We start from the raw sequence: 14,488 nt of genomic DNA on the forward strand, positions 1-14,488 counted from the left end.
GGACCGTGAAACAATCGTGAGCAGGACATTCAGAGAGAGACAAAGCCAGAAATATCTCCAGGCCACAGGAAGCCATACAAAGTGAAATAGCAGAAAAAGAGCTCAATTTTAACTTCTAGGGCTGGAAACACAGCAATCGAAATATAAGCGGTGGATGAATGTCATGGCATCTTGGATGCAGATGAAGAGAGAACTCGGAAAGTGAAAGGGGAGCTTGGATGACGCTGAAGAGAAGGGACGAAAAGCCCACAAGAAAGTGGAAGCACGCGGCCCAGGGCGCGGACGCAGCGCGGCTCAGTCTCGGGGGGGCGGGGCACAGTCTGAAAGACATCCTGACTGGACTTTTCTAGAACAGACTGAAGACACCCCACAGGTCCGCAAGCCCCATGCATCCCAAGCAAGATAAATAAGAAGACCTCTCTGACCAGCCGGCTCATGGCGGAGCTGCAAAACAGCAGACTAAGAGCCTAAAAGCAGCGGAGGAGAAAGGAGACGGCTGTCAAAGGTGAGACGTTAGACGCCCTCCCGGCAACACACACGGCAACCCAAGCAGCTCTGGGCTCTCGGTGGGTCACGGGAGCACGTCCGGAGAGCAGCTCTGGGCTCTCGGTGGGAGCTTTCCTCCTTAACTCCGCTGGTCACCCAGCTGGGACGGCGGGGAGCCCGCTCCTAGGTAGCCCCAGGGTAGAGGAGAAATTGCAGTACAGTTAAAAACATCTTGAGCTGAACAATAATAAAACTAAAAGCTGATAAAAACTGCAGAACATACTGAAAAAGAAAAAAGCCTCAAGATTTGCTCTAGTGGGCCGAGCAGGGTATGTGACAGACGGGGCTTTGGAAAAAACCAAAACAGGAGCTCCCGCTGTGGCACAGCATCTTGGGAGCACTGGGACTCAGGTTCGATCCCTGGCCAGGCACAGCGGGTTAGGGATCCTGTGTTGCCGCAGCCGCAGCTTAGTTCACGGCTTTGGCTCGGATCTGTTTCCTGGCCCAGGAGCTCTGCATGCCGCTGGGAGGCCAAAAAAACCCCCAAAGAAAACTAACAAACAAAAAAACCCAGGGAGTTCCCGTTGTGGCTCAGCAGAAATGAATCTGACTAGCATCCATGAGGACGCAGGTTCACTCCCTGGCCTCGCTCCGTGGGTTAAAGGATCTGGCGTGGCCATGAGCTGTGGTGCAGGCAGCCAGCTACAGTTCCTCATTTAACCCCTAGCCTGGGAACCTCCATGCGCCGCGGCTGCGGCCCTAGAAAGAAAAAGACAAAACAGGACAACGGAAGACATGTGCACTACGTCAAACTAGAAACCTCCGCACAGCAAGGGCGCAAGCAACAAAACGGAAGGGCAGCCTATCGAGTGGAGAAAATGTTTGCAAACCACATACTGGTAAGGAGTTAATATCCAAAACTATCTGGAACTCACAACGCGTAATAGCAACCCCCCCCCCAAATCAGCTGATTAAAAAATAGGCAGAGGAACTAAAGAGACATTTGCCCAAAGAAGACACACACGTGGCCAACACACACACGCAAAGATGGCCACCAGGAAACGCTCTTCAAAACCACAGTGACGGGAGGTCCCGCGTGGCCTCGTGATTAAGGACTCTGCATTGTCACTGCTGTGGCTCAGGTCTGATCCCTGGTCCTGGGACGCCCACAAAAGGCACGCTCCCTGCCCCGCCCCCCCCCCCAAAACCAGTGAGGCAACACTTCACGCCGGTCAGAAACAACAGCAAATAAGAAATGCTGCTGAAGATGTGGCGAAGAGGGAACCCGCACTCTGGCGGCGGGAAGGCAAATCGACACGGCCCCTGTGGAGAAGAGCACGGAGGTTCCTCGAAGAACTGAAAGCGGAACTACCACAGGAGCCAGGGAGTCCACGCCTGGGCATTTCCCTCAGAGGACCTGACGTCACTGTCTCAAAGCGACCTCTGCACCTCGGTTCAGCATCGCTCGCAGCAGCCAAGACACAAACCAACCCAAGTGTCCATGGAGACGCGAACGGACGGAGAAGCTGTGGGAGACACACGGGAACATGACTTGGCCACCAAAAGGCTCCTGCCGTGTTCAACAACACGGTGGCCCTTGGTGCTAAGTGACATGGGTCAGAGACACTGTGGTGTCACCGAGGTGTGGAATCTAAAAAGCAAACTTAAATCTCTCTCTCAAGCAGAGACTGGAGGTCGCTGGAGGCGGGTGTCGGAGGCACTGCCTTCTGGTGTTACGATAAACAAGTCTGGCGTCGTAGGAACGCACAACGCGCGGCTGCAGCTAAAATGCCTTCCGCGTGCATCTTAAACGCCCTCATCACAAGGCAAGCCGTGAGCGACACGTGAGCGACAGACACGCGCTAAACTCACTGTGGCGACCCTTTCACAACAGAAACACACAAGTGGCCACCCTGCACGCCCGAGGGGAATGCGACATTCCGCGTCACTTCCACCTCAGCAAGACCGCGGGCAGGGCCCGAGGAGCAGACGCTTGTTCTTTGAAAAGACTTCAACTCCCAGCGGGGGTGATTGAGAGAAACCAAGAGACAGCGGGCAAGGGCTCCGACAACTAACGCCCGGGGTGCTCACACTCGGACGGACGGCGGGGGTACGAGGGACAACTCAGGACAGGGCGTTTGGAACCCTGCGCGAAAAAGCCCACAGTCAGGTTTCCACAAGCACAGGCAAGTCCAAGGTCACAGGCGCCTTCCCACAATGTCTGGGGAAGAAACAGCCTTGCACCAGCACAGCTGTGGGAAGAAAGGGGGCCCTTCTCCGCTGCGTTTTCCTCCACAAAGCCAGAAACGCCTCAGAAAAGCGAGGTCTGAGTCCAACTTCAGCTGCGAACAGACGCAAAAATCCTGAAGTAGAAGGAAGCTGGCAGACCGCACCGGGCAGTGGGTCGGTGCCAACGCAACCTGGCGGAGGCGGGGCCAGAGCAGGGCGCAAGGCTCCTTTAGCAGGTACACTCAGCCCCCACGGCCACCACGTGAGCGGCAACTTTGATAGAGTCCACGTGCTCCTGAGCAGGCGCAGGGGGGCATTGCCATCCTCCAGCGGGGCCAACCCACAAAACCCCATCAGCTGGCTTCCCTCCCAGAGGAGGGAAAGACCCGGGTACCCACGGCCACCGCGGGGGAGGGGCCGGCCACGCCTCGAGGGGCTCGTGGACCCCGGTCCAGGACGAGCCACTCAGGGAAAGCGCGGCTCGGGCGCGGGGGGCCAGCAGGGGGTGGGGGGGGGCACACTCACCAGGGTCCAGGCCGAACCGCTCGCGCAGGCGCAGGACCTGCCGACTCAGCACCCTGGGGCTCAGCCTGTCCGGCCGCCAGGCTGCCTGTGGGTGCCGTCTGCGGAGAGAAAGACGCTTTCCTTTCGGTTGATACATTTCGAGATTTTCAGTTTCCTCAAACTCACCATGCACAGTTTTTTGTTTTTGTCTTTTTATGGCTGCACCTGCGACCTATGGGCGTTCCACCACGGCCACAGCAACACCAGATTCGAGCCGCATCGGGGACCTACGCCTCAGCTCAGCCTCAGCTCACAGCAAGGTCGGATCTTTAACCTGCTGAGTGAGGCCAGGGATCGAACCTGCATCCTCATGGATACTAATCAGCTCTTAACCCACGGAGCCACAACAAAACTCCCCCATGCACAGGTTTTTTTTTGTTTGTTTGTTTGTTTGTTTGTTTTTGTCTTTTTGCCATTTCTTGGGCTGCTCCCGAGGCATATGAAGGTTCCCAGGCTAGGGGTCCAATCGGAGCTGTAGCTGTCAGCCTATGCCAGAGCCACAGCAACGTGGGATCCGAGCCGCGTCTGCAACCTACACCACGGCTCACGGCAACGCCGGATCGTTAACCCACTGAGCAAGCTGAGCAAGGGCAGGGATCAAACCCTCAATCTCAGGGTTCCTAGTCGGATTCTTTAACCACTGCACCACGACGGGAACTCCCCCGATGCACAGTTTAAAAGCTGAGTTTTCCCTGCAAGGCTCCTAGAGGCGGTGCCACGTCTCCGCCACTCCCACCCCCGGCCCCAGTGGGCCCCCCCCCACCCAACGGCGGGTGTGCAGGTGGCTGACATCTGCGCCCCCCACCCCGTTGCCAAGAACTATGTGCTGTGGCCTCTGGATGATTCGGTTTGGGGCGTTCTGTCCCGACGTCTCACCGGAACGTTCCAGTTAAAAACACGCAGCTTTTACAATATCACGACCCCACAAAAGTGACTGGCGGCTTAGCCACGCCCCCTCTCCTCTTCGGGTGGGACCTTGACCTTTGCGGGCTCTACGCGTCCTCGGCCGCCCGTCCCACGCCCGGAGCCCACTTCACCCCCACGCGCAAGGCCAACGGCCCCTCCTCTGGCCCAGGGGGCTCCCGGGTGTGGGGAGTGGACCTGGGCCCCTCTGCCTCCCGAAGGGCTGAGTTCGCTTCCCTTAGCGCCAGCCCGTTCCGGCCCCTCCCGCGGCTCGGGGTCCCCGGCGGCAGCGGGCTCTGGCCCCGGGGTCCCAGGGCCGGGTCTGGAGTCAGTGCCTGCAGGTTTCTCCTCTTTCTCCCTGAATCCCCATCATCTGGATGTCAGACCTTCTTGACAGAATCTCTGATCTTTAAAGCTTTCCAATCCGATTTTCCTTGTTTGTTTTCTATGACTTTTGGGAAGACGTCTTCAAACTTGTCTTCGAAATCGCCTTTCCCGGGAGCCTCGCCCGCCCGCCATGTACTTCATTGACAAGGCTGTTGTGTATTCGGGAGACCAACCTTTGTACAGCTGTGGCATTTATTCCAGATGCAGAATCTCTCTAAAGGTCTCCATCCCAGCTTTGGGGTTTGTTTTAAGTGTTCTTCTGCTTCCTCTGAGCTCCAGACAAGCTGGCCAGGTCTCAGGGCCCTGGCTGTGTGCCCTGTTCAGGGGCTTTTTTTGTGGGGGGTTAGAAACTGGCAAACTGATGCTAACAGTCACATACAAACGCAAAGGGTTCACAATAACGAAACCATCTTGGAAAGGGAAGAACGGAGCTGGAGGTTTACCCCGACTCAGGGTTTATTATAAGGATCTGTAATCAAAACAGGGGCTCCTGGCTTTAGGACAGACCAACGGATCAGAGGAACAGACAAAAGCATGTAGGAACGACAAAAGCAACTTGGGGAGAAAGGACAGTCTTTTACAACAGATGCTGCTGGAACAATTAGACGTCAGATGCTAAAAAAAGAAAAAACAACCTAGTACTGCGTTTGACAGTTATCTAAAAAGGACAATAGGTCGGAGTGTAAAATCTAACATCATAAAACTTCCAGAGAGAAACCACAGGAGACGACGTCCGCGGCCTTGAGCCAGGCGGATTTCTTAGCTATGACACTAAAAGCATGATGTGGGCGCCCCCTCCATGGCTTAGCGGCTAACGGACCGGACTCGGATCCATGAGGACTGGGGGTCGATCCCTGGCCTCTCTCCGGGGGTTAATGATCCCGCACTGCCCCGAGCTGTGCTGTGAGTTGCAGACGCGCCTTGGATTCCCCCTTGCTGTGGCTGTGGTGTAGGTCAGCAGCGGTAGCTCCAATTAGACCCCTAGCCTGGGAACTTCCATAGGTGTGGCCTAAAAAGAAAAAAAAAAAAAAAGCTTGATGCAAAATTATTTTTTGCTTTTTAGGGTCGAACCCATGGTATATGGAGGTTCCCAGGCTAGGGATCTAATCAGAGCTGTAGCTGCCGGCCTACACCACAACCAGAGCAATACCAGACCCAAGCTGCGTCTGCAACCTACACCACAGCTCACGGCAACACTGGATCTTTAACCCACTGAGTGAGGCCAGGGATCGAACCTGCGTCCTCATGGATGCTAGTCAGATTCGTTAATGCTGAGCCACGATGGGAACTCCCCCCCCAAAATTTTAATTGATCAATCGGACTTCAACAATTTAAGGACTTTCGCTATTTGAAAAACAGCATTAAACGAATAAGAAGATGGGCCATCTTTGCCACGCACAGGGCGAAACGTCTGCACATAACACGTCTGATGAGGGACTTGAACACCAACTACATTTCCAGCCTCTCAGAAGTCAGCACTGTGAACACAGTCCCCCTGATGAAGCAACCTAAAAAGACGGAAGAGCCACCTCACCAAAGACACACAGACGGCAGAGGAACACGTGCAAACAGGCTTCACGTCATCAGCTGCTAGGGATCAAACCACAAGCGGACCCCGAGGTGCCCGGCGAGGATGCGGCAGCAGGGACGCCTGTTTGCTGCGGGAGGAAGCGGGACAATGCAGGCACGCTGGCACGCGCCGGGCAGCTCCCCAAAGCATGAAGAGACGTCTACCACGCGGCCGGGCGTCACGCCCCAGGGTATTTACCCAGGAGAAACGACGGCGCAGGTCCACGCGGAGACCAGGGCGAGTGTTCACAGCAGCCGTGAGTGTGACACGCAGAGACCGGAAACAGGAGTGGCCGTGGCCCACCCACCCACGGTGACACTGCTCGGCAGCAGAGAAGGAAACCGGGTGAACCAACCTCAAAGGAATTGTGCTGGGGAAGAAGCCACAGGACAGAGCCCCACTTCTACGATGCTCTAGAAAATGGAAAGAATCTGCAGTGACACAACGCAGGTCAGCGGTCCCTAGAGATGCCGGGGGGGGCGGGGGGGGCCATCAGGACATCGCCTGTGCTGATGGCGTCCTGGACACACATATTTCAAAAGTTACAAAACTTTACACTTCAAACACACTGTTCACTATATAGTAACAGTCTCTCTAATAAAATTTCAAATTGCTTGCTGTAGTTCTATTTAGTTTCAGTAACACTCTTTATCAGATGAAGAAAATTTCCTTTTAGTTACAGTTTGCTGAGAGTTTCTTTTTCTTTCTTTCTTTTTTTTTTTTTGCCTTTTCTAGGGCAACACCCGCGGCATATGGAGGTCCCCAGACTAGGGGTTGAATCGGAGCTGTAGCCGCCGGCCTGCACCACAGCCACAGCAACACCGGATCCGAGCCTCGTCTGCGACCTACACCACAGCTCACAGCAGCGCCGGATCCTTAACCCCCTGAGTGAGGCCCAGGGACTGAACCCACATCCTCACGGTTCCTGGTCAGGTTCATTTCTGCTGCGCGTGACGGGAATGCCTCTATAGTCTGGCCTTTGCTGGAATGTCCCATAGCTGGAATCTTAGCGTATGAGGGCTTTTCAGTTTGGCTTCTCTCACTCTGCAACATGCATCTTCATCCCCCCCGGTCTTTTCGTGGCTTGGTCCCTTTTAATTTTTTATTTATTTATTTTTAGCTTTGAGTAACACTCCAATTCCTGGACGGACTGCCGTGCATTCATTTCACCCACCCGCCCCAGCCGTCGTGACTCCAAGGGCTGGCAGTTATGACAAAGCCGCCATAAACATCCACAAGCAGGTTTTCGTGTGGACAGAGGTTCTCGATGCCTCTGGGGAAGCACCAAGGAGCATGGGGGTCTGATCACACGGTTTAGTTTCGTAAGGAAGCACCAAGCTGTCCTTCGAAGGGCTGCCCTGCCCTGCTTCCCCGCCCGCAGGGAGTGGGTTCCTGAGGCTCCACGTCGTCACCAGCATTTGGTGGCGTCGGGGCTCTGCATTTGGCTGTCCCAGCAGGCGGGCAGCGGGACGGCGTTGTTTCAACGTGCACTTTCCTGACAGCATGTGGCGCGGCGGCTCATGTGCTTGGCCGCCGTCCGGGTCTCTTCGGCTAAGTGTCTGTTCAGATCCTTGGGCTCATTTTATTTTTATTTTTTTATTTTTTGGGTCTTTTTTAGGGCCGTACCTGTGGCACATGGAGGTTCCCAGGCTAGGGGTCAAATCGGAGCTGTGGCCCCCGGCCTGCACCACAGCTCACAGCAACGCCGGATCCTTAACCCACTCAGCGAGGCCAGGGATCGAACCCGCACCCTCATGGTCACTAGGCAGATTTGGTAACCACTGAGCTACGACGAGAGCTGCTGGATTCAACTTATTTCAGAGACAGAGAATTATTCAGATTTCCTGTTTTTTCAGTTTGTAAACTGTGCTTTGCAAAAACTTGGTCTGTTACATCTGTGTTGTCAGACGTACCTGCATCAAACTCTAAACCACACTTATTACCGTTCCAGCGTCTGCGAGGCCTGCAGTCCTGTTCCCACTGGCATTCCCGGCGTGGGTGCCTTGCATTTGACCTCTTCCTTCCTTAGCACCGCCTCGTCACCTGTGCCCGAATCAGTCACGGCGTCGGGGGTCGCGGCCCTCTCCAGCACCAGCAGGCCTCTCCACTCATCGCACAGACCACAAAGGAGGGCGTCTCTGCCTGCCTTCGCGCCACTCCAGACTGGAGGGGTGTGACATCCAAGGCATTCTGCCCTCTCAGCATCAGGGTTTTCATCCCAGGCTGTGCCCCAGGGCGCCTTGCTCCTTTCCGTGGAGGATGGTGTCTGGAAGCCAAGGCCTGGTGCTGGGGTGCTCCCGCTGCAGGCGTCCTGGCTCCGAGCCCGTCAGCGTAGAGCGAGGACACTTGAGGTCACCATTAACTGAGGCCAGTCTCCCCAGCCAGAGCTGACCACAGGCCTCTCCCGCTCTCCACCGTGCGTCTCCCTGCTTCCTCACCGGCAGGCACCGAGCACTGGCGACTCGTGTGCATGGCCTGCCGCCACACACACTGTCTACTTCGTGGGATGTGACGTCACGGCAGCCCTTGGAGACAGAAGGAGCCCGTTTGAGGGATGTGGAAACTAACCCAGTGAGAGTGGCTCGCCTGCAGCTCCAGGGGGGGCCTGCACGCGGAGCCCAAGGCCCGATTCTCAAGCGAGCCGGTCCAGGCTGCTCGGTGCCGGGATACGGTGCCCAGCGCGGCAGCCGCCCGCGGAGAGATGGCCGAGGGAGCTTAGCAGCCTGCTCCCCGAGGGCCACCCTGGGTAGGCGGGAGGGAGCCCTTCTCCCTCCAGATGCCCACATGCGCACATGCACACACACGTGCACAGGCCGGGGCTCCCTGCTCGTGACTGCTGGGACGGACCCCGCACGGCAGGGGCTCCGCAGAGCTGCATTAGGCGAGGGGGGAACGAGGAAGCGGCCGGGGGGCAGGGCTGCGGCCCAGGACCGGGCAGGAAGGCGGCACTGGCACCTGACGTCTGCATCTCAGACGCGGCCACTCTCCCGCCCAGTGGCTGCCAGACCAGCCTCCTGGCCCCAGAAGCAGGCCCCTGCCGACGGGGGTGGGCCGCCCGCCTGGGCCAGAGCATGAGAGTGCCTGCTGCTCTGCCCCCACCCTGGGCCCCTGGGGCTCACCTGGCCACGACGTGGACGTCAAAGCCCGGCCGGCACCAGGAGTCCAGGAGGGACAGCAGCCTCCGCTGGAGGCCCGGGAAGCCGTCCACGTAGCGCTCCACGAGGCCCAGCTTGTCCTGGAGGAGCAGGGGCGTGCTCATCTGCGGGCAAAGGCACCCTCAGGCCGCAGCCCCACTGCAGCCCTCGACCCTGCAGCCAGGACCCCAGACTCACTTCCACCCCAGTGCCGGGAGTGGCCAGGGCGTCGGGGCCAAGGGGGCGAGTGCGAGTGTCTGAGGGCCTCCTGCAGCCCCACGCCCAGCTCATGGCCTGCACCCCTCACAGGCCTTGTCCCCGGGGACGCCGTGGTCACCCCCACCTCCATCGTGAAGGATGGGCGGTCCAGAGGCAGGAGGGTCCTGGAGGAGCCTTGCATGCCCTTGTCTTCACCAGCTGGGGGGCCAGGATGGAGACTAACCACCAGCAGTGGCCTGGCATGAGCTGACCTGAGCCTTCCAGGAGGCCCTGAGGGAGCCCCTGGCCGTGGTGCTGGGCACTGGGCCACACCGGCCATGCCCCTGCAGACCCAGGCCCGGAAAAAGCCCCCTCCCAGTGGCCCCTGCAGAGGATCCCTCCTCGCCCGCCCCCCTCCCCCATGTGGCCACAGAGGTCAGGCTGTCTGGAGCCTGGACTGGACAAGGGCAGGGCTCCAGGTGGGTGGTCCCCACGGGAACCCTTCCCGCCACTGGCGAGCAGGGGAGACAGTTTGGTGGGCTCCTTGGTGGCCACTTTCCCAGCCCGTTTCACCGAGGCCCCTCCCTGCCCCTCCCCACGTGGGAGGTGGTCACATGTGACCCGGCCCCCCAGGACTCTGGGGTGGGAACAGCCCTAAGCCTATTTCTGGAGACCTGGGTGTGGCCCCAGCCTGACCCCACAGCTGATGTGAGAAGGATGCTCACCTCTTCAACATCGAGATGGGGCTGCAGCCGCAGCTTCGTGCTCAGCACGACAGCCTGGAAACAGAGGCAGTAGGTTAGGCTGGGGCTGGGGGACACGCAGTGCCACGGTGGGGGGCCCTGCCCTCAGCATGGCCACCTGGTCACCTCCCAGTGGCTGCAGGCACAGTTTCAGCCCTGTGGGACCTGGAATTAGGAAGGGTCCCAGCCCCTCCATGGCCGGGGCTGAGCCAGGCTCCAGGTGCGCAGGGTGGGTAGAACGACCCCTGTGCCTCCTCCTCTGGGGGTTGTGGCCTCCAGGTGCCCAGGTGGTTGGGGCTGGGCTGCTGCTGAGTGGGTAGAGGATGGAGAGGGCAAGGGTCCTGCCACCTTCCCAGTCGGTGCTCTCGCCTGCCCTGTTCTTCCCTGAAGCATCCGCACCCAGCCAGGCAAGCGCCCAGCAAGACGTTCACCGGGCCCACCGGGCGGGGGGGGGGGGGCCTCTGTGCACCCCAGGTCTCAGGGAGCCTGCCCTGACAGGTGGGGCTCCTGGGGCCTCCGTGCATTTGCCACCGGACGCGCTGTGTGCTGGCAACACCACTAAGTCTGTGCGAGGGGGGCGGGCTGGCCCAGGTCCCACGCGGCCGACCGGGGTGGGCCGGGGGGCCGGGGGCTTGCAGAGAGCTGCCCCAGGATCCGAGGGGCAAGAGGCTCAGCACGCACCCACGCCCGGGCAGCCCGCCTGAGCCGCCTGCCCTGCCTGGGGGCGCGGATCCGCCCGGACTCAGCAGAAAAACGGTGCGGCCCTGAGCTCCCGCACGTAGCGCAGGCCGCGCTGCTATTAATAATTTCCATACATCGCGCTCCCATTACGAGCAAAAATAACTGGCCGCACAGCCTGCGCCCCGCCCCCCGCAGCCACAGAAAGGCCCAAAATAGCGGCCTGGGAACGGCTGCTCCGGCCGGAGGCCGGGATCGCGGGGCGGGGGCGCGGGGCTGGGGGCCTCTCCCTGTGCGGCGCTGACCCGGCGCCTCCGCGGCCTGGCGGGGGTCCAGGAGCTCAGCCTCGGCCAGGCCCCCCCCACCCCCCGGGGGTGGGGGTGGGGCTGGCAATGGAGGAGGTGGGTGGGCCAGGGGAGGGCGGGACCGGGGGAGGAGCCAGGGTTTGAGGAGAGGGTACAGGGCTTGGGGGAGGGGCCCAGGGCTGTGGGCGGGGTGCAGGTGCCACCGCATGGGGGCCTTCCCTGGGGGCTACTCCAGCCTCCCAGGATGGCTCTGACCTCTTCTCAGGAGATCCCTTGAGAGGTCCAGGGAGATGTGGGCCCTCACCCGGGAAGGCCGAGTGCACAAGCTGGTGGCCTCACACTGGGTGCTCAGAACCTGGGGTGGTCTGAACCCCACTACCAGTGTCCTCCACCTGCTGTACCCTCGCCTGCGGCCCAGGCTCTTGCCGGGCCAGTGTCTGTGCCCGGACTTGGCCGGGCCAGGCCAGGGCTGGAAAGGGGCTGCGGGAGGGACAGCTGGACCCTCCCACCCTCCAGACCAGGCCCAGGGCCCGTGACTCAGGAGGGGTGAGGGGGAAGTGGGGCGCAGAGGGGAGCCCCGCCTCTGTGACTCTGCTGGCTTATCAGCCTCCATCATCCTGGGATCCAGCTGCCCAATGGGCCACCCCTCCATCCAGGAATTCTGAATCCCAGAGCGAGGCCTCAGGCTGGAGTGGGTAGCCTGGGACAGTGGCCTATGCCACAGTTAGGGTGAGGCCAAGGGCAGGCTGGGTACTGCACTTGGAGCAGCAGGAGGAGCCCCTGGAGGCAGCCTGGAGGGTCCTCACCCCAGGGCCCCGGGCCTGCCTGGACCGCCTTCCTTCCAGGAGCCAGCAACGTCCGTCCGGGGAGCTACTGTGCCCACCTCAACCAGCTCACCCTCTGCCCTGCGGTCAGGGCCTGGCCAGAGGTGCCCACACAGTGGCGCTGCGTCCACTGCTGTGGAGAGTATGGGGGGCCAGTGTGGAGGGACGGGCAGCGCTTGGAGCTCGGCCCCACCCCTGGGTGAGCGGCTCCCCGAGGCTGCGCTCGCCGCTGGAGGCTGACCACGCTCCAGAGGTTTAGGTGCCCCTTCTGCCTGCCTCCTCCAGGGCAGGCCCGGCCGGAGCTCTCTGTGCACCCAGGGTGCCCTCTCCCGGCAGGCGGCCTTTGTGGATGCTGAGGGGTGTGGCCGGAGTGCCCAGGGCTGGAAGGCCAGGGACATCCTCGGGGACAGTCTGGGAAGTGTCCCCGTCCTGCACCGGCCGCCCAGGGGGTTTCTGTGCCCTGAGGCTGTGGCGGAGGCACAGGACAAGGAGGGGGCTATTTGGCCTCAGCCACAGGAGGGCGCCCAACTCCACTGGCACCTGGCATGGGGGCAGGGCATGGCTGGCAGCAGAGCCACCTCCTGCAGGAAGCCCCCAGGCCTGGCCTCTGTCTTAGTTCTATGGGGTCTGGCTTAGAATTGGTTTCTGGTCATTTCTCAGGCTGAGATTCTGCTGAGGTGACAAGAGGCCAGGCTGCCCACTGGTCACGTGGGGGGCCCAGCAGGTGTCAGAAGATCACCTACAGGTCTGGGACCCAGGCCGGGGGTGGGGAGCAGGGGCGGTGGGAGGAGGAGAGGGCCTGGACCCACAGAAGGTAACTGCCCAGGGCTGGGGCCACCTGGCACCTTGCCGGCCTCCCTGACCTCTGCCCTGGAGGAGGAGAGCCGGCCGTCCTGGGGCTGGTTGGCAGAGGTGGGCAGCGGGAATCTCCAACCAGACAGGCCCCCAGAGCTGCTGCTTTGGGGAACTAAGAAGACCAGAGGGGCTGGGACAAGCACGGCACAGAACCCCAGGGCTGCCCACTTGGCCAGCAAGTGACCAGGCCGCCAGGACAGGCTTGCCTCCCACCTTTGTAACTCAATGCGGGCCTGGAGCCAAGTCTCCCCCCACTTTTTTTTTTAAAGCAAAGCTATCTTTTACCTTGATAAGCTGTTTAAAAAATGTAAATAAAATAACTCAGTAGACAAAAGCAGGCATTCACCCCGCCGGGCCAGCCGCTGCCTCGACATGAAATATCGCAGCACATTAAGTCGTGAGTCCCGGCTAATCCGAGCGGACAGGCCTGAATGCGGCCCCTTCGGGCGGCGCGGCGGTGGGCACTGGAGCATGCACCGCCTGCCGGGCGGCCCCGCTCGGGGACAATGGCTTTTCTTCGCAGAAGGGGCCTGTGCGGGACAAGAGCCCCCTTTGTGTGGGATTCCTGCCTCCGAGCGCGAGGGAGGCGCATTCAGTGGCCCAGACACTCTTTGAAAGGCCGGGGTGTAACAGGAGACGCGGGGACGCTAGCCGGCCCTCTGCCTCCCCGCGCTCCGCGGCCACGGCGCCCATGCGCCCAGCCAGCCGCCCGCGCCACGTGAGCCAGCCCGGGGCCATTGTCCCTGCAACGCCATCTTGGCCCCCAGGCGTCCCCGGGAAGCGGGCCGTGGGGTGGGCCTGGGCGCGGCCGGGGTGCTGGCCACACCCCACGCCCACGAGCACACTGTCCCCGAGGCAGAGAGGGAGATGAACCCCAAGTCTCTGGACGCCTGGCCGCTGGCTCTGGGCCGGGCACAGGGACAGCTCCACCCCCCACGCGGTCAGGGCTGCATCTCAGGCGCCAGAGCCTCGGCTCCCACACCTGCAGCAACGGCCCAAGGAGCGACCCCCCAGGCCCCTGCAGGCCCCACCGCTCCCGACGGCCTTTCGAGGACAAGGCAGCCCTAGTGCTCCTCCTGTGGACACGGAGACCACAGCCTCAGGGCTCCCTCTTGCTCTCAGAACCTTCTGGACTTCAGTAAAAAACCAACCCTGTCACAGGGTAGCCTCAGCAAAGCCACTGAGCTTCCAAAGCCCCAAATTCTCACGCAGATACCTGCAGCCACTAAGCCCCACCTGTGCTGTCCTGGCCCAGCCCTTCCCACCAGGGGTCCAAGCGCCCTCTCCCTGGGCGGCCCCCCATACTGGCCGACCTCGACCCCTGCCAGCACAAGCCCCACGGCCGAGCTTCTGGAAACCGCCACTGTCCTGCTCAGGGCCAGTCGGGGGTGGGGGGCCAGAGCCGGTGGGAGGGGACAGAGGGGAGCCAGCAGGGCCCTCGGGAGTCAGACCTTCCCACTGACCTGACCCTGTCTGAGTGACCCAGAAAACAGGCGGGGTGGACACCACCCAGAGTGAAGCCCCCTGGCGCCGGGCAGGGCCCCAGAACAGGTCCAGGATGCTGTGGCACCCTAGATGCCGAACACGTGCCCCAACCCACCCGGCCTGGGAG

At 60.7% G+C, this 14,488-nt stretch overlaps 1 protein-coding gene across 8 annotated transcripts in view; it reads right to left on the reverse strand.

The window, feature by feature from the left end:
* EXD3 (exonuclease 3'-5' domain containing 3) overlaps positions 1 to 14,488 on the reverse strand; it is a 57,152-nt gene that overhangs the window by 27,739 nt on the left and 14,925 nt on the right. For all 8 annotated transcript variants that reach the window (XM_047769071.1, XM_047769073.1, XM_047769068.1 and 5 more), the window contains 3 exons: positions 10,197 to 10,250; positions 9,259 to 9,398; positions 3,241 to 3,338 (listed from right to left, as the gene is read on the reverse strand). In XM_047769071.1, the coding sequence (XP_047625027.1) occupies positions 3,241 to 3,338; positions 9,259 to 9,398; positions 10,197 to 10,250 (292 nt within the window). The remainder of the gene's footprint in view (positions 1 to 3,240; positions 3,339 to 9,258; positions 9,399 to 10,196; positions 10,251 to 14,488) is intronic.

The sequence above is a fragment of the Phacochoerus africanus genome, chromosome 2 (genome assembly GCF_016906955.1).
Source record: "Phacochoerus africanus isolate WHEZ1 chromosome 2, ROS_Pafr_v1, whole genome shotgun sequence".
Taxonomy (NCBI): Eukaryota; Metazoa; Chordata; class Mammalia; order Artiodactyla; family Suidae; genus Phacochoerus; species Phacochoerus africanus.